Source organism: Alosa pseudoharengus, unplaced genomic scaffold (genome assembly GCF_046254945.1).
Source record: "Alosa pseudoharengus isolate Yale_2024_CS ecotype anadromous, Long Island Sound unplaced genomic scaffold, YU_APseudo_1.1 YU_APseudo_1.1_scf_17, whole genome shotgun sequence".
Taxonomy (NCBI): Eukaryota; Metazoa; Chordata; class Actinopteri; order Clupeiformes; family Clupeidae; genus Alosa; species Alosa pseudoharengus.
Window position 1 is genome coordinate 11,314,270 of NW_027468640.1, and position 26,591 is coordinate 11,340,860.

General features: G+C 43.8%; 1 protein-coding gene across 1 annotated transcript; it reads right to left on the bottom strand.

The window, feature by feature from the left end:
* Positions 1-1,480: 1,480 nt before the first annotated feature.
* Positions 1,481-26,266, bottom strand: wrap53 (WD repeat containing, antisense to TP53). Its single transcript, XM_076288577.1, has 11 exons — positions 26,083-26,266; positions 25,003-25,497; positions 24,607-24,835; positions 24,178-24,273; positions 21,615-21,723; positions 13,225-13,313; positions 7,658-7,881; positions 5,568-5,779; positions 4,458-4,561; positions 3,770-3,913; positions 1,481-3,527 (listed from the first exon to the last, which is right to left on the bottom strand). The coding sequence occupies exons 2-11, from the start codon at positions 25,289-25,291 to the stop codon at positions 3,269-3,271; spliced, it is 1,755 nt and encodes a 584-aa protein (XP_076144692.1). The 5' UTR covers positions 25,292-25,497; positions 26,083-26,266; the 3' UTR covers positions 1,481-3,268.
* Positions 26,267-26,591: the final 325 nt, after the last annotated feature.

Sequence of the window (26,591 nt, forward strand, 5' to 3'; positions counted from 1 at the left end):
AACACATACCACTCTCAAAAGTATTCATAAAAAGGAAACACTCGCACACACACACACACACTCTCACACTTTTTCCACTGCAGAGTTAATGGGCAGTCTGTGGCCACGGGATGTGACCAGCTCGAAGTGGCCGGCTCCGGTCCAGTCTCCATCGGTGGGACTGAGTGGCCAGTAGTAATTACGGAGCCGCTGGGTGAGCGGCGTGGCGTTCTGATGGACACCGGGGGCGGGCACTGATCCCCCCTGCCGGGCGGCATCGCAGCAGGCAGTCTCGCTCCGTCAGATGAGAGAGGCCTTTGATGACCTCCATGAGGGAATCAGTGAGCAAGTGTGTGTGAGAGTGTGTGTATGTATGTGTGTGTGTGTGTGTGTGTGTGTATCAGACAGAAATATGGGCAGTGGGTGTGTGTATCAGATAGGGATACGGTCATTGGCTGTGTATGTGTGTACTAGATACGGAGATGGTCACTGTCGTGCAGCAGTTTGAAATAGATTTCCAGGGTTTCATCAAAGCAATATTTTTTTGGCAACCCTTTGGACTGTCACTCTGGCATGTGTGGCTCCTATTAGCTCTTTCCAAGACCCCTACTGTTCACTGCCACTCTGCGGCCAGTGACACAGCTCAGTCACCTCACACACACAGCACTAACGGTGGCAGTGGTGAGGCGGCCATTTTGTGTCATTTATTTAGAGGTGGAAAACAATGGCTATGGAAAGTAGAAGTCTGCTGACATATTTGCTCCAACCAGTTACCAAACCGGCTGATTCTAATGAGCACAAATGAACAAACTTGTGCGTTTCCCAAATCCATAGTTGCTAACCCGTTGGACTGGGGTCAGAGTTTGACTCACGTAATTTCCCGATCCCACTCAATCTCTCTCTCTCGTTTCCTGTCAGTCTCTTCAGTTCCCCTTCATAACAAAGGCAGAAAAATCCCCCAAAATATACTTTAAAGAAAAAACAAGAGACACAAATGGAGAGCGAGGTGGACGTCTTCTAAAGTGTGGACGGTGTGGTTCGGCTCCGCATCCACTCCAGGGTCCTCGCCTCGACATTTTGACCAGTGAATGCCCCTTCTGCTTGGGGAGGCCTACTGGACCAACCTTAGTCCCCCGCCCCACACACCAGTTAACTTTCTCCATCTGCAGGCCTCTCCTTCTCTCTTTCAAGGTGGTTGCCTAGCAACTGAGGACAACACACTACCCGGCAGCTGTGCAGAGGTACACATTGCACTGTGATGTGTGTGGAGAGGGAAAATAATGGCAAAAAGGGGCCATTATTCTGTATCTGACAGCATGCCTATTTCAGTATCCTTTGTATAATTTGAGTTTTTTTTTTTCATTTTTATAATACTCAGGGTTCCTTAAAAAGGACAAAAAAAAAGCTGATGGGGTCACAGAGACAAACAAAAGGACAGTAAAAATGTCCAAGGTAGAAAAATGAAAGGAACAAAAGAAAAAACATGTTTTCATACAATTCTTTTTATTCATCTTTGAGTAGATAATCAGGGTCAGTCATTTCAGGTGTTTATCTTAAAAGCTGGCTGTTCCTGAACTATGACCTCAGCACACAAAGGAAGGAAGCTGCACAACTAATGTCCAAGTTATGCCCTTTCTTATTCTAATAATAAAAATAAAACAGACATGCAAACATCACCACACAGAGCTCTGCTTCATAACATGTAGGCTGAGTTTACAAGTATGCACATCTTTTCACTGTTTTCTTAAAAAAAAAACAAAAAAAAAACAAAGCATAAACACTCTCGTGGATAGGTAAACGCTTCTCCTTTTATAAATCCAAATATCATATACCAGTGTGTCTGTATGCTCAGTGGTTGAAAGGCAATAGGAAGCATCAAAACTGAGCAGATCGTTTCCTGGTGCGATGGTGTACATTTAGCTTCTAGAACTCTCCACAGAAACTCTAGGAGCGCTGGCACACTCGCTGCATATGCACACGCACACACACACCCCCCCCTGCGCACACGCGCACACCTTGGCACTAACCACAATAACTAACGCACCCTGAAAGCTTGTAGAGAAAGCGAACAATCTTCAAAGCACACTGGAATGGCATGACATGGCACTTAACTAGTGACTGATAACGCACAGTACAATCTAAAGACTCAGTGGTAAAGCACGCAGTCACGACAGGGGAGCGGGGCTTAGCAAGGGCTGCACATACAGGATAGTGCGGTATACACGCACGACACTCGAGTCCGTCTCCAATCCATTCCTGAGTAGCAGAGTGGCAGCAGCCTAAACCTCCAACGGGCAAATAGTTCATGACTTTCACATTCACAGCAACAACCGCACAGAAACACTTTCTCCTGTACCATAGCAGGTGGTTGGTTGATATATTTTACTGCATGATGGGTAAAGATTTGATCCAGCTATTTCAACCTGTGTTGTGATAAACCAGTGCCGACATTAGGAGGTTCTCAAACCTACCAGAGCCATGTTTCCCTAATTCAACGTCAATAATGTTACCTTGAAAACAACTGCGCACGGTTCACAAAGACTCTTGGTATTGAAGTATTTTTCATTCATTTTTCATAATTCTTATTCCTGCTACTGTACCTAATCAGCCAATGCGCTATTCTACACCCACGGCCCTCGTTGTTGGTAGTGTTCAAATCTCTTACTGATTGTTAGAACACTTCAAATGCCTTTTTTTCCCTTCCTCTCTTCAAACATTGATGGCATTGGATCATGTCCCCATTGGATCACAGAGGACTGGGTTGCCGAGCACGACTGCAGTTCACATGTGTGAAGGAGATTGCCTTGCGAATGAGTTTGGTCTTTCATTAAAGAGACGATTGTGCTCGAAGAACATTCTCTTTCTATTCAACACGACTCAAGGCTGCTCGTCACCATAGTCCTCCCCAGCTGTATTATTTTGACTAAAAAAAAAAAAAAACACTTGACACTCACACTGTTACACTCACAAAGGACCTTATGAAAGACACGTGTCTCCTCCATAAGACATTTCTCAAGAGTCTATTCTGTCAATTTAATATACATATATTTTAAAAGAAAATAGTTTAACAAAGTTCATATCAATGTATCATCAATCCACAAAAAAGTAGAGGAAATAGTTTGGCAGGTTGGCCTTTTATGAGTTTAAGAGTAAAGCACACGTTACTTCCCCTCACCCAGCAGATAGATTTAAATCACTTTTGAAAACAGGTTTTTTGAAAATGGCAGTGGAGATGTTTGGTTAAGTACATTAGTGGAGGGTGTTGGGGGGTGGGGGTGGGACAAGTCTGTCAGTTGACCCTTGCTGGTTGGTCCGGTTCAGCTCCGCCTCCTGCCTCAGCAACGGACGCCAGCGGCCCTGACCACCAGATGGTGAGGGCGTTGTCTCGTGGGAGGGCCGTGCCGTCAGATGACGACGACGACGGCATCACCCCGTTGTTGTCGTCTTCGTCTGAGTCAGAGCCTGAGTCGCTGTCGCTGTGCCCCCCCGGACACAGGAAGTGGCGCTGGCCACTGGACGTCACCAGAAGGGGCATGAAAGGATGGACACTAGAGAGAAAGAGAGAGAGAGAGAGAGAGAGAGAGAGAGAGAGGGAGGAAGAAAGCAAAATGAATAAGCTAAAATGTGCAGTCAGCGATCATATGCGATTTCAAGCCCATAACATTTCTTGTCACATTCAGCCTTCATCTCGCTGCTACAGGCCTACCTCATGCCGTTGGCTGCTACAGGCCTACCTCATGCCGTTGGCTGCTACAGGCCTACCTCATGCCGTTGGCTGCTACAGGCCTACCTCATGCCATTGGCACAGTCCCTGTGTGCTTGGAACTGGAGATGAGGCTGCAGTACCTCCTCCTGGCCATCCGGGGGTGCTGTGAGGGTGTCCCACACTGACATCATTCCGTCAGTATCACCACTCAGCAGGTACCTGCCTGTTCTATAAACACACACACACACACACACACTCGAACATTAGTCTTTATACTTACATTAAATATTATTTTAATGTGTGTGTATAGTAGTATAGTATAGTATATATACTCTTTTGATCCCGTGAGGGAAATTTGGTCTCTGCATTTATCCCAATCCGTGAATTAGTGAAACACACTCAGCACACAGTGAACACACAGTGAGGTGAAGCACACACTAATCCCGGCGCAGTGAGCTGCCTGCAACAACAGCGGCGCTCGGGGAGCAGTGAGGGGTTAGGTGCCTTGCTCAAGGGCACTTCAGCCGTGCCTATTGGTCGGGGTTTGAACCGGCAACCCTCCGGTTACAGGTCCGAAGCGCTAACCAGTAGGCCACGGCTGCCCAAATATATATACGTGTGTGTGTGTGTGTGTGTGTGTGTGTGTGTGTGTGTGTGTGTGTGTGTGTGTGTGTGTGTGTGTGTGTGTGTGTGTGTGTGTGTGTGTGTGTGTGTGTGTGTGTGTGTGTGTGTGTGTGTGTGTGTGTGTGTGTGTGTGTGTGTCGGAACTTACGGATCCAGGTCAAAGTAGATGCGCTGGTTGGTGTTTACACTCCTGTGGACGGAGAACAGAACCCGACCTGGATTTCTCAGATCCCAACAAAGAATCTCCTTGTCCTAACGCACAGGGACACACACACACACACACAGTAAAAGTGTATATCTGTTACAGTGGAGTTATTAAGAATATACGGTCATTTCCAATTTGTATTATTGCGTCTGCTACACCTGTATTTTGTTTTCTAACAGGGAGGCTACACCGGGCGCTTAACTGAAGCATTCCGCTCGTGCTGCGTCCGCAGCAACATACTTTCACTATAATCAGTAGAACTGGCTACATCAAAAATCACCCGGTGTAGCCCCCCTGTAAGATTTTACAAGGGTGCTAACAATGTTAACGAGTGATTTTGTTAAAAAATATTAAATTCTTTATGAGGTATTTTTTTGTGGCAGAATAAATTTGCTTCCCTTCCTTTTTTTTCTCATTGTCCTCATTGTGAGATGAAGATAAAGAGCTCTTTTTCCTCAACTTTAACGTTACCATGGGTGCCAATACATGTGGAAGGCGCTGTGTGTGTGTGTGAATACAGTGTGCAGATGATCGACAGCCTCAGGATTCTGTGCATGTGTGGTACACTGATTCTTCAGTTTACAACTGAAATTGTGTGTATGTTTATGTATGCATGTGTGTGTGTGTGCGTATGTTTATGTATGCGTGTGTGAGTGTGTGTATATTTATGCATGTTTGTGAGTGAGTATGTTTATGTATGCGTGTGTGAGTGTGTGTACTGTATATTTATGCATGTTTGTGAGTGAGTTATGTTTATGTATGTAATTGGCTCATTCATTCATTCCCTTCCTCTCCACCTCAAGCTGGTGTGTGGTGAGCGTTCTGGCGCCTAATGGCTGCCGTGCATCACTCAGGTGGTTGGAGAGGTTCCCCTTTCACTGTAAAGCACTTTGGGTGTCTTGATAAAGCACTACATAAATGCACATTGTTGTTGCTGTTTGATGTATGTGTGTGTGACGTGTGTGTTTATACATGTTTGTGTGTGTGTGTGTGTGTGTGTGTGTGTGTGTGTGTCTGTATATGTATGTGGGTGTGCGTTTCCTTTGTCCATACCTTGCGGGCCCCCGTGTAGAGGTGGTGTCCATCAGGCGCAAAGAGCAGGTGCGTGATCCCCCCCTGGTGGCGCGGGGGCAGCAGTGCGAGCAGCTCGCCGTCCTCGCACGAGTAGACTCCCACGGTGCGCGAGTAAGAGCCGCACGCGTACATGGACTGGCACGGGCTGAACGCCATGCAGGAGACGATGCCACCCTGGCCCTGCTTCTTCACTGAGGACGCACAAAGAGAACGCCTCACATCACCACATGCAGAGAACACTAGCCAAGAGCCAAGAACAACGAAAGGCGTATCGCTGCCGCCTTCTGAAATGGATTGTGGGTCTAAATGATCTAGATCAGTGGCTTAAAGTAGCAGTTTACTTTGACGGGGTGAGAATGCTATGCTATGCTATGCCGATGTTACTCAAAACTATGTCGTTTTGGTCCGCAATGAAAATTCACACTCAATCATCTAAAAATAGACGCTAGATTGTTTTTAGACCGGATTTCCTCTTTAATCCCCTACCATCACCTTCCTGAAGCAGCATTGTACCCTTATTCAAACAAACAGTGAAGACAGAGCTTGGAAGGTTCTAGAAAAAATAAAAAATGGGGATAAATCCATTTACACTGATGCACATCATGGATGGCCCAGGACTTGGTACAGCCATCACAGAAATAAAACTTGTTCATGCAGTAATTTAATGAGATCCCCAAAGTACAATTGAACGGAGTAACATTTACAACTTGCAAGTCAATGCACTAAAATGGATTATGGGAACTTGTAAAACCAGGGGGTGGCTTTTCCTGAAGCTATTGCAGATTACTAACCGTGTTAAATCATTCATACAATCAATCGTAAATGAGCCAATGTTGTTGTTACCCCAAAAGAACACACTCCTAATCAGGCTTTTTAAAGGCTGAGCATAGTAGTTCCATTGTGCTACAAAACTTTTGAAAGCGTATGTGTGTGTGCGTGTGTGTAATATAGTGAATGTGTGGGTGTGTGTTTGTAGTGTGTTGATTACTGAATACTGATTACAGGCCTCAGTGAAAACCGTGTCAGCACTGTTTGTGTGTCTCAAAGAGGACTTAAACTTCGTGTTCTAACACCAAGAGTGTCCAATGGGTCACTCTTCAGTTCACTTCAGATCAAAAGCGTCGGCCTTTCCTTGACACATGCCTCATAATGGGGCCGTAGTGTGTGTGTGTGTGTGTGTGTTAATCCCGTTCCAGGCTTACAGTGCTAATCGACATCCTGACCTCCGCTTGCTGAACGTGGTTGCCCCTCGCATGACTTGCGTCTCGGACAAATTGAGTTTGAAGCTTGTAACACGAGCCTCACACCCCCAAAAACAACTCCAGTCTCCTGGAGAGACCGCTCCCGTCTAACTGGGACGGCGAGCTGACAGCATAAATCAGCGTGTTTTGCGTTACGTGTAGACCAGTTGTAGACACAAAGGGCTAAATCAACATTCACGTGATGAAGCTCTGCCTCGAGAGTGTCACCAGAGACGGCTGTTATTCCAAAGTTGCTCACATAGGCGCTTAGGTTCCAACAATAAAGATCTGACTTTTCCGACTTGTTAAATACATGAATGTTTAAAATTGTTTTTAATTCCCACCTCAACTAGATCTACCAGTAACACTGGTCAGAAGAACTTGTCCAGGGCCATTCCACAACTATGCAAATAGTTTAAATATTTGCATTTCACTGAATGTAAGCGCTAGCTTAACTAGCGTAGGTTAGCTGTTACTGCTGTCTACACAAACATTACAATGAAATATAATGAATATGAACACACTGTGTAAAACATACCAGTACAAACATTAAAGTGTAAATTCAGTGTAAATTGACCCATATCTGCTTTAAGCTGCCTGTCCATAACTTGGCCTATGTTGTCCCAAATTGTCTCATTCTTTTTCCTATGGGCTGCATATGATGAGCTTGAACAATGCGTTTGGCTATGCACCAGTAGTGGGTCTCTCAACGCAAGTTAGGGTTAGCCGTTAGCTGGTGTCTATGCGTTTGGCTACGCACCAGTAGTGGGTCTCTCCTCGCAAGTTAGGGTTAGCCGTTAGCTGGTGTCTATGCGTTTGGCTACGCACCAGTAGTGGGTCTCTCCTCGCAGTCTCGGCCAGGGCGGTCAGTGTGGAAGATGCGCACCATCTTGTCAAAGCCGCAGTAGAGCTGGCAGCCGTCGGGGGAGAAGCAGAGCGAGTGGGCGGCCGTCAGCTCGTCCAGGTGGTTGTATGGCCTGAAGGTCGCACGGAGGTCACCGTAGAAGGCGTCCCAAATGTGCACCGGGTTGTCACGACTACTGCTTGCAATGCTGAGAGAGGTAGAGAGAGAGTTTTTAAAGGCAACAAACAAAAAAAAAAAAGATCACAAAGGCTATGTTCACATTACTGAAGTGACTCAAATGTGACACAGATCTGATTTTTTCAGGGTTTCTGTGAATATACCAAATCTAATCTATTCCAATTAGATTTGAGTCACTTATACATGGTACTTGATCAGATTTATATATCTGATTTGAGGCCATGCAACATGAACAAGAATGGAGATAATAATGAATTTATTTATTTTTTTCTTCCCTATACACATGCTACTTTCACGTAGGCTACAGATATCTCCTGTTACAACAACAAACTCTGAGAAAATGGCAACTTTATATGTGATCATGTAGACCAGGGCTATTCAATTGCCGGCCCGCGGGCCACATGCGGCCCAGAAGCAACCTCTGAGTGGCCCAGCCCGTAGTTTTGCCAGAAACGTAAAGAAAGAAACATTTTGTGAGCCTTCAGAAATTCCTACAGAAATCCCAAGTCACCTACTTGGGATCGCAACACTCGGCTTAGCGTAGCAATATGCAGTTACAGTTCTTTTATTGTTTCGTTTTTTGGGGTGTTTGTGAATTCAAACTGCCACTCTGAAAATGCTCGCAATGCTCTGCACTTCGAAAAAGACGAGCATGAATAAACGGTTTCTCATAGATCAAAATTTACATTATCACAAGCAGCAGATTGAAATAAGACCGTTTCATTCGCAAGTTTGACAACAGTGAGGATGATTAGCGCTATGTAAACATGTTTGTTGAATTACGTAGTGGTCTCTATAATTTGTAAATAAATCCATAATCTGACGTATTTCCTCAAAACAGTACTTCTGTAATTACCCTTTGGAGAGGAATAAAGTATATCTATCTATCTATCTATCTATCTAAAACACAGTCTGCCAATGTTTCAGTTTGACTGACGTCATGTCTGTCCCTTCTGTGTCAGTCTGCGCTCTGAATAAACGAACAATAATTCCATCAACATGAATTCATGAACGGTCTCAAAGTGCTAGAGTGTGCTCATAGTGCTCAGAGTCACTGTTTACAAACACACATCTGACACAAGCACATCAAAATGTTTGATGCAGTTTTTGATCTGCTTGTGTCCAATGTGACAACATTCAAAAGGAAAACAATAAATAAAGATTAGGCTACTTTTTCAATAGGCCTACATTAATTTGTGTTGGTTTAAAAAAGTGTCTTATATCTGCTGCTTATCCTACCAGCTGCTGAAAATGTCTGGCCAAGCTCAATTTCTTGGTTTGAAAATGTGGCCCAACTTAATTTTGAACTGAATAGCCCTGATGTAGACTACAGCTGGCACAAGCCGTTTCACATCCTGCAGAGCGAAATGTCATACAAAGATTATCTACTTTTTGTCAATAATTTCTTGTTGGTTTTAATGCGGTGTACTTTGGAAGTTAGATACGTTCGCAATAGAGTTAAATACAGGTCACTTGTAACACCAAATGTGAACCGTCAAAATAGGCAAATCTGATCGGAGCAAAAACAATCAGATTTGAAGAACGAAGTTGGTAATGTGAACGTAGCCAAATTGAAACCAAAATAAAAGATATCACCTCCCACCAGCAAACAACACATCAGTAATACCCTCATGTTCCCTCAAAGGAGACAGAAAGGTTGAGAAGAACTTCAAAATGAGCACGGCCTCTCTGGTGCCTATTACTTTCTGTTCCAATTTCACACCATGTGTAAACACTCCAAATATCTAAAACAGTGTGAGAGAGAGGGAAACAGAGAGCGAGAGAGAGAGAGGGAAACAGAGAGAGAGAGAAACCGAGAGAGAGAGAGAGAGACGTGACCCGTGTGTTTTCAGTGTGACTAAACAGATCAGATATGCCTGGGGGATGCTAATTGTTTTTCAGGCGGCAGGCAGCGCAAACCCAACAGCGCGCGGGAGCCAAGAGCCCGTTATTGGCCACGTTTAATTAACGGTTTGATTTCGGGGACACGAAAAGAAAAACAAAAAAGAAAGGAGAGCAATAGAAGAAAGAAGAGGCCATCAGGAGGCACGCACGCACGCACGCACACACACACACACACACACACACACACACACACACACACACACACACACACACACACACACACACACACACACACACACACACACACACACACACACACACACACACACACACACACACACACACACACACACACACACACACACACACACACACACACACACACACACACACACACACACCCACACCCACACACACACGTCTTAATTCTCGCTCAAAAAGCAGTGTGAAAAAAAGTGAAAACATGTTAACAGATGCTAGTCAGCGAGCTAATTGCATTCTGATCACGACTGCTGCACCAAGAAGCGACTTTCAAGAACTCAAATTCCTCCAGCATGGCCTCCACCCTCTTACCCTAGAGTGTTTGCGGGAGGTGGGGGTGTGTGGCTGTGAATACGAGAGCCTGTGTGTGTGTATGTGTGTGTGTGTGTATGAATTTAATTGTGTGTATGTGTGTCTAAATATAAGAGTGTGTGTGTGTGTGTGTATGAATTTAATTGTGTGTATGTGAGTCTAAATATAAGAGTGTGTGTTGAGAGAGCGTTTGGGGATTCAGTGCCAGAGTGTCTGTTGTTGCTGGCAGTGTGTTGGACAGTCCAGTACCGGCCAGCAGGATTGGATCTGAGGTCCAGGCCTCAACCCCCCCCCCCCCCCCCCCTCCGCTTGCTTCATTCCCCAGATAATCAGCTCCTCCTGTTGTTTATGGCTTCATCTGTGACCCGGCGACCTCAAACCCATCGCTCTCCTCCTCCCATGCCTCCCTCCTTCCCTCAACATAAATCCGTTACTTCCCTGTCCATTCTTGCCTTTTCCTCTTTTTATCCGCCTGTTCTTTCTCTCTTTCTCCCTTTACATAAGTTGTTAATTCTCCTTCCATTCCTCCCGCTCTCCTCTTTCTCTCAATCACTCTCTCTCTTCCCTTCCTCTCCTCCTCAACCTAATAGGATGCTTATCCTACCTTCTTTTATTTCCTTCTCCCATCTTTCCCTCTATCGTTCACCACCATTCATCCCTTTCTCTCTAGCTTCTCTTCTTGCACAACAGCGCTCTTCATATCTTTCTTCCCTGTTCCTTTTCTTTCCTCCTCCTATCTTTCCCTCCATCGTTCTCCCCTTCATCCCTTTCTCTCTAGCTTCTCTTCTTGCACAACTGCGCTTTTCATTTCTTCCTAATTTCTTTCTTCCCTGTTCCTTTTCTTTCCTCCTCCCATCTTTCTCTCCATCGTTCTCCCCCTTCATCCCTCTCTCTCTCATTTCATTTCTCTCTACCCTGCTCCTCCACTCCCCGGGGGCCATAAAGTCGGTCTGTCCCAAAGAGGCTTGATGTTTATTAAAATGACACACGCACTGGGCAACGGACGTCTGTCTTTTGAGCCGATCCAGCCCAGTTCAGGCCAAAATGTGTTCTTCTGGACATCTCTGTGATTGGAGCGGTTCCACATTCCACACTGGAAACAGTGAGACGCTCACAAGACGGGGGTCAGACGGCAGAAGGAGACAACAAAGAGATAACCATGGAGCGAATGGAAGGTACAAAACAAAACAGAGTCTCTGACACTGCCGCTAGAGTAGTGGATAAGGAGCCGGGTTTGCTAGCCTGGTAAACCAAACTCATTCACAAAGTGAAAAGAGTCTGGTCACTCATGATTGGGAAACCTTTCCAACATTTGCATCGCGACGGGCGTAGACCTTGCACTAACTTTTAAATCATTGGTCCAGCCTAAGCAATCACATTAAGCAGGGATTCATTTCATAACGTTACTTCCTACTTCGCCTAAACAGCATTGGCAGTCAGGAAACAATGTATGCGGGCCTACCTTTGCTGTAAATAAATTGACACATTCTGCTGACTGCAATTTTTGATGTTTGCGTTGCTACTACCGTTTACCACAGCCACTTTCGATTTCGAAACCATAGCGTCATCCCCTCTCGTCACTGATTGGGCATGTAATCTGCCGCCTGGTGGAAACATTAGTAAACTACGTTGTTCCAGACTAGTATCTCCCTGAAAGGAGATCTAGATGGGCGTGGCCAGACTTTTTGCAGGCAGTAGCCTGAAAAGTCGTGAGTTTGATTCCCAGCGGTCAATGTTGTGTCCTTGAGCAAGCCACTTAAACACGAGTTGCTCCAGGGAGTCTGGTTCTGCAATTAATTGACATCTGTAAGTCGATTAGGATAAATCATCAACCAAATAAATAGATAAATAAAGATGAAGACAAAGCTACTGCTTATGTGCACCTGGAACGCCTGGTATTGTTGTCGCGGGTAGGAACATTACCCTTTTCGTCAGCGCTAAATGGGTACCCAATGCGTTGAACATTGACAAAAAGGGGAATTCCTAGATTGTGCTACTTTAGGCCAAAAAAGGACTTGGCAAAGATGGCGCTGACTCTATATCTTTGGCCGATAGACCGTAGCTTTGGAAGGGGTCGGTCATCATTCCTCTAAACACACGTCACACACACGGCATTCTCCATCCCGAGGGTCAATGCACACTCTGATCCTCACCATCTGGCTGTTGGTAAGCAGTGTGCACTTCCTCCGAATGCTACTTCAACACACACACACACACACACACACACACGGCTTTCAGTCTCAGCAGTACAAACAGCTCCCAGTGGAGGGGAAGCTGTTAAGACTGTGACTGAGTGTCCTACCACACACACACACACACACACACACACACACACACACACACACAGGTCACAGGGTTCCTGTGGAGAGAGTCAAACCTCTCTGGGGGAGAGTGCTGAACTGTCTGGATCGTCTGTCTATCAGGAAGTCAGCAGCTGAACTGCCTCTCCTCCTCGCCTCTCCATTCCTTTCCTCTCCTCTCTCCTACAATCCTCCTCTCCTTTACCCCCTCCCTCTCAGAGATGGAGAGAACGAGAGAGAGTGAGAGAGAGCGAGAGGTCAGTGATGGGGTCGCCATCCCAGTCTCCCACGGCAACAGAGGCTTAAACTCTTCGCTACTCCACCACTCTCTGGCAACACACAACAATGGCGATCTGCTCTTTTACAAATAACAAAATGAACAAACTTCACTCAGTCAGTCAGAAAGAAAGTCTACTGATGAGAAAAGAAAAAAAAAAAAACTAAAAAAAAAATCATCCGTCCTGCTGCAAACCTTTCTAATCTGAAGTATGCCTGTTTGTTCCTTCTGCAGAGTGAGGGAAGGAAGTACAGAACAACTGAGCGGGTTTGAAAACAGGATGGTCGGGGCGCTTGGTGGTAGGAGGAGTGGTAGAGGACGCAGAAGGAAAAAGGGAAAAAAAAGAAGAACAACTCACAAACACGTGTCTGGGTCCAGTGAACTCATCTTGGGGAACCAGCAGTAGTCATAGATGGTGTCGCCCTCTGCCATCCGCAGCACTGGACTCTGGGGAGGAATATATGAAAGAGAGGGAGTGTGAGCACAGCCTGGCCATGGAGAAAGGCAGACACGGCTGCCCAGAGAGCAGAGCCTGCGCTCACACTTCATGCAGTTTGTGGGTGCTGTACAAACAGAGTAGGACGTCTTCATGGAGTGCACTAAATATGCGGAAATCAGACCATCTTCATTGAGTTAATTCAATTCAATCCTCCCTGAGTTTATAACCTAAATGAATGAGGCAAAATCTCTATACATTCTCGGAGAAAACCAGAGTTTGGTCACTCTGGCTGCCAAATTTGTAGCAGCCTGCCATAACCTGAGGGACAGCCAGTGAGGCCACAAATGTTTGTGATTATCATTTGAATATCTCTTATCTCTAACTTTAACCAAATATTTGTCCTTTTTAAAAAAAAAAATGTTTATGAACATGAGGCAATAATGTTACTGTGATGTTCATGCCAATAAAGCTTTATTGAACTTAGTTGAGTGTGTGTGTGTGTGTGTGTGTGTGTGTGTGTGAGAGAGAGAGAAAGAGAGAGAGAAAAAAAAAGAGGCAGAAAAAGAGAGAGGAACCAGATACAGAAGAGAAAGAAAAACAGACAGACAATCAGACATTTAATTGGTTAACAATAAGTGCCGTCTCTTGTTTTCCATGTCGACTGAGGACATGTTCTCTTTGTGTCATGCTTTCCAACTCTTGTGAACACATATTTTTTCGATTACACGTTTACTGCTAGAATGCTTTAGGGAACCTAACCGTCAAACCAGTAATGCACAGTTTGAAAGTGATACACAATGAGAGTGTGGGGGAGTGTGTGTGTGCACAGAGTGGGGAGTGTGTGTGTGGAGTGGGAAGGGATTGGGGAGGGTGGGGGGCAGAGGAGTAACTGCCAAGCTCATAAATAAGACGCACAACTGTGACCAAACTGGCTGGGGTTTAAAGAAGTAATTTTGACACACATCATAGCAATTTGGGCAAAAGTTCACAGAAGTCCCATTTCCCCTCTGCCATTGCATTTTTGTGGAATAACATTACTCATCCCTGCGGATCGCAGAAAACAATGGAGCGGAGTTTTTCCAGGTCTATCAAACCATATTATAACATCAATGCGCCATTATCCCATTATTACAAGGGCTCAAACAAGGTCCGCAGCCAAACGAATAGCATTAAACCATTAAACGAAACCATCCACGTCTGACCAAACTGTCGACTGCCATCATTAAATACGATAAACGACCCCTAATGCGATCCATCCCTTCAAAATGTCAAAAATCTTTTTGACACCGACAAGCTGGGGTTTTCATCTTTGAGTCAAGAATTCGGTATAATCGGCAGGCAAATCCATAATGCAAATAAACGACAAATGAACTGTGTCCTGGCATGGGTGGAGCATTTTTGCACTGCTGCAGTGGAGTGTGTGGAGGGGGGTTCATTATAATTGATCAGTGTTTGACCACAGGGGTTGTGCCCTCGGTTGGGGGTCCCCGTGGCGAAAGAGAAATACATAAAAACATATTCAGCCAGTCCAGTCCATCCCCACCAGCCAAGTCAAGCCAGCCACAGAGAACAGCGCTACAGTCTTTCCCCACTGGTTCCGTTTTGGAAGGTTACACACACACACAACACACACACACAACACACAACACACAACACACAACACACAACACACAACACACAACACACAACACACAACACACAACACACACACACACACACACACACGCCAACCTAAATACAGTTACAGTAAAACACTTCTGACAGTGCTGTTGGTAAAGAGGTCATACTGACCCATGGGGCAGGCTTTTAATCAATGCTGTTAAGCAATCAAGACAGGTACGTCGTTTTCGAGTTGGCTGATCACAACAAGTTAACCACGAGTGATTAAAAAGATCGCCAGATAAAGATCTGTTGGCCAATGTCAAAGGGAAAGTGCCCAAGCAATATCACTCATCAACACTGCCTTATGTATACAGACCTTACTGTTCTGTAACTGACCCTAGGCCGATGGGTCAGTCCCTTGAGTCGTGGATCTGTTTGAGGTTTCTTCCTATTTGTATCTCCAATTCTAGGGAGTTTTTCCTCGCCCCAGTTACCCATGGGCCTTCTTTTCTTTTCTCCGATTGTCTAACATTCTGTAAAGCGCCATGAGACATATGTAATGTTTTGGCGCTCTATGGACCCTTTCAACAAGGTAAACAAAAACAATGCTTGAACATTCTATTTGGGCCCCAATCTACTTCCTCTGCATTAAGATAACATATGGAATGTTAAAAAGGAAGTCTTGTGGGGCCAACTATGATGCTGATAATGAAAATTCCATGAAAGGGTCTATAAGTGAAAATTAGGATAAAATGGAAATTTCCTGGCAGCAACACTGCTCCTTGCAACATTGCACACCCTTCATCACACATCAGGGCTAACATGCTCCGCGCCGTGCTGACCATGACCTGTCTGACCACCTTCGGATTGGGAGACGAGCTCGCTAGCAAGTGAGCTTAAACCCATGGATGCTAGCATCTCTTAAAGCATGTCTCAGTTTTTTTTTTTTTACCTTAACTTAACAGCTTTGGAGTCATTGGAATGGTTACACAACTTTTTTTCCAGGTTGAATGGTGGAAGTCCGGTGAGCCGCCGGCCTCAGACGGCACACTTTCAGCCCAGACCTGCCTTAATCAACACTAAATCTAAATCTAGATCAGGGATTCCCAAACTGTGGTACGTGTACCACCGGTGGTACGTGAGCTTCCACTAGGGGGTACGCGAGATGAAATGTCGGAAAGGTGTTACAGTAAAAAATATTTTTTAAAAAATCTTAAGCCTATGTTCTCTTTGTTCTTTGTGTTTCATAATGTTGTTCTCCACACTGTTTTTTTAGTGTGAAAGCTCATAGACCAGTTGCACATTTTGATTTTGTTATTTGTTGTCATGTAGGGCAGATAATTAAACATGATGCCTGGAATGCGTCAATAGAATGTGTTGCGTTTTTATGTGTCGGATGGTGGGGGAACGCGAGCCGAGTCAGGATGCAGGTGGTGGTACGCGGGAAAGAAGGTTTGGGAACCGCTGATCTAGATCAAGGAAAAGGTGAAGGGACATTTATGTGTTTATGAGGTTTTTGCCCCCTGTTTGTAGTGTTTGATGTCACTGCCCTGCTTAATGAGTGTATGTTCAATATGGAGAGATTGTATGTATTTCTAAAACTGTTCCGGTCCTTGATTGTGATTGGCTGAATCGCGTTCGATGCCGTTGTAAAATGCAGGATAAACATACACCTTGACCGCATTTCGTTCTATATTACTGCGCTACCATAACTTGATACAAAAGTTAAAGTAACTGAATCTTAACGTTGCTTGGCAACCATTCAGATAGAGGAAATATATTTCTTGGCGGAAGAATGATTACAACGGCCCTTAGCTATTGTAGAATCAGTGTAACCTAAGGCCTCTCAGGGCTTATTGCTTAATTTTGTACTTTTACCCATTAGTGTTACATGTCTGTCCTCTTTTACAATGGAGCTACTATGAAATAGACACAAGAAAGATTTCAGACTAAGTTTTCCCATGCTGCCTTGCGTGCGATTTTATTCACGCAGCTAGGCAGCCTGGATTCCATGGACACGATTTTCACCTCAACGAAGGAACCAATCACAGAACGGAGGAGGGACAGCAAGACGATGACGATACACCGAAGCGGTTATGAGCTACGTTTAGCGCATTTGATAGACATTCGTAGCGCCCAATAAACGGCTCTGGACATTCGTAAACCACGTCTCAAATACGAGAAAATGATGTGTAGTTCCCAGACCCCATCTCAATGAGATGAGGTCTGGCGTTAGCCAGGCTAATAAAGTGTTGTCTATCTATCTAATCCCATATACAGGAAACTGGGCCCAAGAGGACTCAGTGTAAGTCAAGAGGTGCATCTCTTGCAGGCAGTGTGAATGCTGTAACTAACCAGTTAACATGGCGCTGAAATGAAAATCAACAGGTAGCTCAACGTAGAGGCAGGCAATGTGAAACAGGCCTTTGTATGGTAGGCTTTGTAAGGCTACAGTGCAGATGAGAGGATTACACTGAACCCCCATTGGTTTGTTTAACCTCGACAGTGATCCTAATCTGGGTCCAACAGCTTTAAAGGCCTCCAGCAACTTGATGAGTAGTCTGTATCCGTCATTTTGGTTATTAGTGAATAGATCGATTGCTTGCTGCTGTGCTTTAAAGGCCTCCAGCAACTTGATGAGTAGTCTGTATCCGTCATTTTGGTTATTAGTGAATAGATCGATTGCTTGCTGCTGTGCTTTAAAGGCCTCCAGCAACTTGATGAGTAGTCTGTATCCGTCATTTTGGTTATTAGTGAATGGATCGATTGCTTGCTGCTGTGCTTAACCATTTGACCACTGTTATGCGGTCTTCATTATCTAATGCCGTTTCGGACATCATTAAACTACACTGTTTTTTTCCACTTTGACTATCGTTCCACACAAAAGAACAGAACTACACATCGCATAAGCATGGTGGTTAGTGGGATCGACAGGTGCATGCATGGCTGTATACGATCGTAACGATTTTGACAGAACTAACAAAACTAGATGCAATTAGATTAAAACATTCTCGAAAAGCGGCAACCTGGTGCATACCGTAACTTTAACACACTTTTCAGGACTGTACTGTGTTTTTTTAATGACTGCCATCTCGCAGACAGTCCCATTTTAATTTCAACACCCAAATGCATTTGTCTTCACAGACAACTATGGGATTTGCCACCCACACCTCCATAACAAACAACATATGTGACAGTGTCTTTACATGATGATTAAGAACAACTGCAAAACACTAACTCATATTCAAAACAAACTTGGCCCAAAGTTCTTAAGCTGGCACTGTGATTTACAATGTTGACATGCCAAAACAACATGATCCCTTCAAATTGAAAAGACCCTTGTGAACAGTAACTTCTCGGGACAGCAGCTGTCCATGGAGTTGGGAGTGCAGTCAAGGCTATGTGGAATTCTGTAGGATTTAAGTGGTCTTGAGCACATCCATGTGGCACTATTGCATTGACTTGCATTGCATTTAATACAGCTGCCGCATGCAGTAAAACCAATGTGGCATTACAATAGAGCCAGCCCGGCGCTAGCTGCTTCAGTAGATATCTGGACAACACAGAGCATAGGCGTTTTTGACATTACTTCAAGATGAACGTTTCGTCAATGGATGGCAAGCGTACTGTATTCAACGTTTCCCATACATTTGACTTATTTGTGGCGGCCCACCACAATATCAACATTGAACACCACAAAATGATTTTCTATGTTGTGCTAATTTATATGAGATGAAATCCTTTCATTTCATCTCTCTCTCTGATTTAGTTATTGTGTGCAAGCATATAAGAAACAGTATCCCTAGAATACTGTTGGGTTGTCAAGGTTAGCACACTATAACGTTACAGCTACTTATCATTATCGACTCGCGCAAGGCAAGTATTACTGTAGGCTATTCATTTTATTGACTCCGAGACAGAATGTTTGCTCAACACTCCCCCCCACCTCCTTCACCTACCACCACAAATACAATTCCATTCTGTGGTAAACACTGGTATTTACAGTTAAGAACAAAATTATTCATACCCCTGGCAAATATTGATGTAATGTTGATTTTCTCTTGACCAAGATGTTTGTTTTGACTGAAAATGACACGGCCACATGTCAAAAGGTTGTAAGACAATGAAATAAAATAAAAAATTGTTTTTATCTTTTTTTTAACATTTTTATGAAAAATGGCATGTCCAAAATTATTCATACCCTTTTTAAATAATCAATGGAAACATCTTAATTTGCCATCAAAGCTCTCAAAATGGTTCTTATAATATCTACCAAGCCTCTCCCATGTCTCCACAATGATTCTAGACCACACCTTTCTAGACCACACCATCACTCTGGCCTTGTGCTCACTTTTTTGACGGATTGAGGTCTGGACTCTGGCTGGGCCACTCTAAAATTTTGACATTGTTCTCTGTTAACCATTTCTTGCCTTGTTTGGCTGTATGTTTTGGAACATTGTATGGTTTAATGGTCCAATGTCCAACTGTGGGCGAAGTTAAACCTTTGCGCTCCAGCATCGGAAGGGTGATGAATCTCGGAAGGCATGGGTAGCCTATCCTCTATCCCCCAGTAGCATACCCATCAAGTTCTCCAGTAATTGCACATATAACATTAGGTTAAAGCCTACACATGAATTAGTCTGTAGTGGATCTGATAATATTCTAGTTAGGTGTAGGCCTGCTGTTGAACGCACCCTGTTGAAATGTGTCGCTCAAATTAGATTCCCGGTAGCCTACATCATTCCTGGCATCGTGTAGGCCTACTGGGCCCTGCCATTTTGCCTCCACGTTTGTGATAAGATGTGAAGAATCATCACATACCATCTGGCAATTATTCAAATAAAAATGTGTTTTAAACACCAACACCATTAAGAGAGCATCCAAAAATAGAAGTGGCTATGACATATCCATTCGACCTTAAGGACATTCTAAAAAAAGCCAAAGCCCGTTAATTGAAGCTCACCAGCTAAGACAGCCTATTGTCCGTGCACCTTTGGAAAACTTAATAAGTGATGCTGACCTGCCAGTTGGTGAAACTACACTTTAATGATCCTTGTGGGTTTGTGTCCAGGAAAACGAATGAAGTTGCGCAGGAACTGCTTTAGCGTAAGGCAAACTTTAGCCTACGCACCGACCGACAGCTTGCCGATATGCTCTGCGTCTCCAACACTACAAAAACTCCCAGTCGAAGAGCGTGTGTAGCCTATTAAAAAAACTATATCCATCCGGCTGAGCTGTTATGTATATTTAACCTTATTTATTAATTTTCTATATGTTTTCCCTTTTTTGTACTGTACTTGTTTTAATTATATCTTCAATGTGTCTGAGATGTTGTTTGTCCATCTGTCTGGTGAGCCAAAGACAAATGTCCACTATGGTGTAGGCTAGCTAGCCAACATTAAAGATTTATTTTATTCTATTCTAATCCACCATGCATAATGTAGGGATGGAGAATGCTTTTCAAGTAGCCTATATTTAGGATTCAGCTGAAAAACTCTAGCTTTCTGGAATACCCCCCAGGTCCCCGATTGAAAAACATCCCAAAATAATACTTTTCTAACCCCCACAATTGAAATGGACATGGTGCGATTGGAATGTAATGCTTCTTTTTTTAATGCCAATCTCAGGCCATGTCCCTGATCCAGCAAAAGCTAAATTCTTTGTCCAGGTGTGCCCTTATAAAGGATTAGCGGAGTTGTGCATGTTTGGAGAAAAGTGATCCATGATCAGCATCCAAAATGACCAAGTGATCCATTTTGAGATGTGAGTGAAAATTTCAACCACCAAAACACCATCCACAATGTGGAGAATAGCTATAGAAATTTATTCGTTTTGGGTGTTTTTCAGACAATGGAACCTGGTGGACTTCTCAAAGTAAACGGTAACGCTAAAACAAGGGGCTACATTGAGATTTTTGGTGGAAAAATCAGGCAGTCTGCCGAGAGACCTGCTCCAATGGGCATCATTGGACCATTAAACCACACAATGATCCAAAACATACAGCCAAACAAGGCAAGAAATGGTTAACTGAGAACAATATCAACATTTTAGAGTGGCAGAGCCAGAGTTCAGACCTCAATCCATCAAAAAAGTGAGCACAAGGCCAGAGTGATGGCCAATAACCGTTCCTGACTGAAAACCCGGATTGCTGTTAAAAAGTTGTGGTCTAGATAGAATCATTGTGGAGACATGGAGAGGCTTGGTAGATATTATAAGAACCATTTTGAGAGTTGTGAATGCAAATAAAGATGTTTCCATTAATTATTTAAAAAGGGTATGAATCATTTTGGACTTGCCATTTTTCATAAAAATGTTAAAAAAGATGAAAACGCTTCTTTTTTTTAATTCCATGTTTCTCCCACATTGTCTTACAAACTTTTGCCATGTGACAGTGTCATTTTCAGTCAGAATAAACATATTGATTAAGAGAAAATCAGCATTAAATCAATATTTGCCAGGGGTATGAATAATTTTGTTCTTAACTGTATGTAGCACATTTCATACAAAAATGCAATGCAATGGGCTTTACATAAATAAAAGCACTTAAATAAAAAAACATGCCCCGGTGAATACCAACACCAATGTCTGAGCATAACAGAAGTTTCTGTAGAGAGTGACTCTATACGTCATCAGTGACTGGTGAAGTTGTGTGAACAAGTAAACCTGTGTGTGTGTGTGTGTGTGTGTGTGTGTGTGTTGGAGCTCACCATCTCCGTGAGCAGGTCCCAGTTGTTGCTGTAGAGCTCAGGAGGGAGGTTGTAGACCCGCAGTATATTATCTGCACTGTTGGACAGCACACAGGAGCCATCGGGCGCCCTACACACACACACACACACACCACACACACACACACACACACACACGATTACAGAGGCAACATTAAAGCAATTATTTGACCAAAGCTACACTTCAGGACACAAGAGTGTTCAGACTCCATACAAGCACATGAATTGAATCGATGGACAGCGTCTTATAAATTCTCATATGAATAATTCTTAGCCTTATGGTATCTAAAATTCGCAAGGAGCCATTGGCACCCTGCAAACAAACAGACACACACAGGGCTCCAGAGTGCGACCAATTTGGTGCGACTAAAAAAAAATCGGAAGTCGCACCGGTGCAACCAGCTATTCGAGAGAGGAATAAGTGTCCGCATTGAAACTCTACCTTTGGTTCAATAACAGACACATATTTGGCCAATATCGTGATTTAAACAAATCACAGATAGTGAAGGGAGGGACCTCCCCTCTGATTGGCCGTGGCCCAGTGCCTGTGTGTAAATTTGAAAATGCGTGTGCTGCAGAGAGAGAGAGAGAGGGAGGTCAGAGACCCGTCAGATAAACAGAGGATGTAGTTGCATTACAGTGTGGTCACATAGGCCGAGATAAATGTCCCCTCTCCCCACTGCCTTTCAGCAGCTGGCAGCAGCAAACCGATCAGACGAGCCCGAGATGATGATCAAGTTTATCGTTGCCTACGATAGGCCTAGTGAAACTTCCCTTCACCAAGTTCAGTCCGAAATAATTATTCACCAGAAATATAGTTTGAACGTAAACCCGACGTACATGAATGCCACTTGCGCCAAATTTATAGGAGTCGTTGCAGATGAAAAGAGGTCTTAAAATTGCGAACAATGCATACAAGGCCTTCGCGAACGACAGAGATACAGATATCGCCGAAAAGGAGTGCGTCATTGACCGCAGTTACATGCAGGGAGTAACCTGGTTTTCAACAGCAATATTCGTTTTGCGCGAGAGTTGTGTAAACTCATTCTGATGGCATCAATCAATTTAATCCGGTATTTGGCGCAAACCGAACATCGCTGCTACATTTAAAGCCTGAATATTCCATGCATGTATACAGTGGTCATTGTGTACGGTGAATTGAATGGACACATTTAGATCGAGCATGACAAGTCATTGCAATAGCCTATAATAATAGGCCTACCATTTCGTTACTGCATTAACCATATTCTTATTGAAAATGTAAAAATACTAAAATTAAAAAGTAAATTGCATTGTGGGGCTGTCAAATGATTATTGCAATCATCATTGCAAAATCACATAAAAATCCCCCAGGCTACTTGGAACATCTCTTTAAATTGTGCTCAAATACATTTCTATGGAAGATGCTAGCATGGCGAGCTGGTTTAGCCAAGGCCTAAAGATTATGAAGGTTAGTATGTAAAACATTGAGCCATGAGATGTGCAGTTTGAAGCCCTTAAAGACATGCACTGTTAATTTACTCACTGTTATTTTTATTTAATACATCTTGAGATGTTTTAAGTTAAAATTTTAGCTCAGTGAAGCACTTAAAGCACCAACACTTCATTAAGTTACTTTTCTTGTAGAATTGTAAATCATAGGAGTCATAGGACAACCTATATAGGACAGTAATTAAGGAAAAAAAGTGAACCTGCTGCAGTGTTAAATGTGATGTGGTTGAAAATTTGGGTGCACCTAACTTTTGTGCTGGTGCACCTAAGAAAAAAAGTTAGGCGCACCAGTGCAACCAGTGCAAAAAGTTAGTCTGGAGCCCTGACACACCTACATTACAGAAGCAACATTAGAGCAATCGCATATTCATCTTAATTCGACCAAAACTACACTTTAGGACACCATACAAGCACATGCATAGAATCGCCTTCAAATTAATCCAGAGCATCCTATAATCCTTATAGGATTAATGCTTAGCCTTATGGGATTCATAATTAGCATGCATGATTATAGTATATTCAAATTTAGTATAGATGTGACTAGTAATTTTGAATGATTTTTACCATGATCCTAGACAGTAGCTATATTTCCATATGGTCAGTATGACACAACATCAGTTCGTAATCAGTCTAAATCTGACTAGTGGTGAGATATATTGTCACCCATCTAGTTGATCATTATGAAGCATGTTAATGAATGTGATCAGTTGTTCATCAGAATGTGAACAGTTAACTTTGTGCTTGTCGCTTATTATTCCACAGAAGAGAACTGTCAATGACAAGTATGAACAAGACTGTTCAATTTAACATTCAAGTAAAAACATAATACAGAAAATAATGGGAAAATGTTGAAGACATCATTAAATGCCTTGTTTTCTCTAGATTCCAAGTTTAAGGAGCTGGAATCAGAGAACTTTGATACAGTAAATCCATTACCAAACAGTTAATTGATTTATTTAATTGTTAACAACTAATCGATTCATTGCTGCAGACTTGAGTTGGAGTAAATGTGTCAAAGCCAGCAGCTGAACATCAGCAGCATCTGGCAGCTTACCACTTGCAGCCTTTGAGGTAGTTCTCTGCGGAGGTCGTGTACTCCGCCCAAGACCCTGTCAACATTTGGGGGTTCTGGTTGAAATCAAGACCCAGGCTGCAGACAACATGAGACACAAATCCTTGTTACACTCGTCCCATGCATACTTGACACACGTGGTGTCGCATGCTGGAAAAAAGCAAGTCGCGAAGCAAGCAATGTCAGTGTAATGCTAATCGCAAAAGCAGAGACGTCAAGTTATCTTTTATCAGGTTAGAATGATTTACAGGACTGAAGTCAAAAAGGTGAACAACTAAATCAGTTGCTTAGTCAGTTGTTAAAATCAAACTGTAAAGGTGTGTTTCTTTCATTTGAACTGCAAATGGGCTAAAGTGTGCTTGTTGTGTATTTGCGATGGTTGTTTGTTTGTTGGTTGGAGGGGTGACCTACTGTTGTTGTTCTGTAGGAGTACATTCAGAACAGTCGGCGCCGTTTGGGTCATTCCCTTGATCCTCCACTGCCACAGGAGCCTCCTCTTCGGCTCCGTTCTGCTGCCACTCCACCTCTACCTCTTCTGCTCCTCCTCCTCCTCCTCCACCTCCACCTCCACCTCCACCTCCTGCTACTGCCCCCGTTTCTTCTCCATCTATCCGTCCCAGGTTACTAGGATGAGCGCCATCTGAATAACATAAAAATACACAAGTGTATTATTTACATTTCTTTAATTTTTTTCATTAATTGTACTTAAAATGGTTGTCTGTATTGCCAATTTAATATCAAGCTTGCATGAACACACAAAACCCAGAGCACAAGAGGCTGGTCTCTCTTGAATCTCAACTATCTTACCTGTGTGTAAGTCAAGTGATGAGGCATGGTTCTGGTGTCCCTCTTCTTGCAGGCATGCTGGCGTTTTGCTGATGTCTAAATTCAAAGCCATCCCGTCGTTATCCAATCGTGGCTGTTTGGCAGCAGGGGGTACCTCCTCTTCAAGCCCCATCAAGTTAAGTTCACTCGCCTGAGCTCCGGCGTCTTGGGATGGTGATGGAAACTCGTTGGGTGGCTCTCCGTCTCCCTCTGCCTCTTGTCCAGACACCGATACTCCACCGCCGTCACTGCACCGCTCGGCTGCCGACATGCCACCTCGCCTCGCAACGCAAAGGATTCCCCAAGATGAGCAACCTGTCGTTGCGGTCTGATGATGACTCGATTGTTCCCACCCCCAAAACACGATGTTAGTCAAACGTTGGTGTGGTAGGTGCTACTGGGGTAGTGTTTCCTCCGTCTGTGCGGTTGGCCAAGTCTACGGGAGACCGGGGACATCACAGCACCTCGGGTCACTGGCTTTGGGAGAGGGAGGGAAGGAGGGAAAGGGGACAGTAAGGAAAACCAAAAAACGAGAAGAACAGAACAACGTCAGCAACATGAACTCAATATAACTGACTTAACGAAGCTAAGTTAGTAAAATCGTTCGTTCATCAAGAACAGTTTGATATCCATGACAACGCTATTCCTGTCTAATAGGATTGCATGGTGATGCTAAAAACACAAGCAATTGTGACTAACTGGAATTCCACACAATTTACCAATCAATCACTAACTATGCTTTCCAGACAGAGGTCGTCATCTGCTAAACGTTAGAGGCAGTAAGTACAGGCTTCTTCGCTCGAGAAGTTAGCTAGCTGTAACATTATGTTAGTCAGCGCCACTCAGACAACAGCCATTGGTAAAATAACCCATAACTTAATCATTAACCTTATTTGAGTATTGGCAGCGCGCATAATTTCACTTAAATATAGGAAACATTAGCTTCTAGGCTCTTGTAGCTCAAAGTTGTAAGCTTGAACTTTACCACCAACAAATCAATGGCTTGTTTACGTTCGTGTCGACCGTCGACACATTGCATTAGCAAGCTAATGTTAATCTTACCAGCTGTTGCTTCCCTGTTCTTGCGTCTATTGTATAAATCAGCGGTGGCTGAAATTCGGTCCTTCTTCACTAAAACGAAGCCTTCCAAAATGTTTCCAAATTTTTCACCCACCAAGGCCCTGTAAAACTAATCAACAAAAACTCATGCCTTGTATACGTACACACAGGAGGCCGCCATGTTACAATCACATCTACGTATCACCCCGGAGGAAATATCGCGAGATCTTCCCCTCCCCTCCGCCACGTGCTAAGAACAGAACCCGTCCGCGCAGTTTGTATGTTGATCTAAAAGGGCCATGTCAACCCATTCCATAACCACTCATTTCATTTATAGAGCCACCTAGTTAAACACAAAAAAGTAAAAATGAGGTGTTATAATCGCAGATATCTGTGACCTAACATAGTCAAAACTGCACGAAATCAACGAAGTCAACCTGGAAGTGCAGGGTCATTATGACACCCTCTGAATGCACGCCAAGTTTCGTGGAATTCCGTTCATGGGGGGCCAC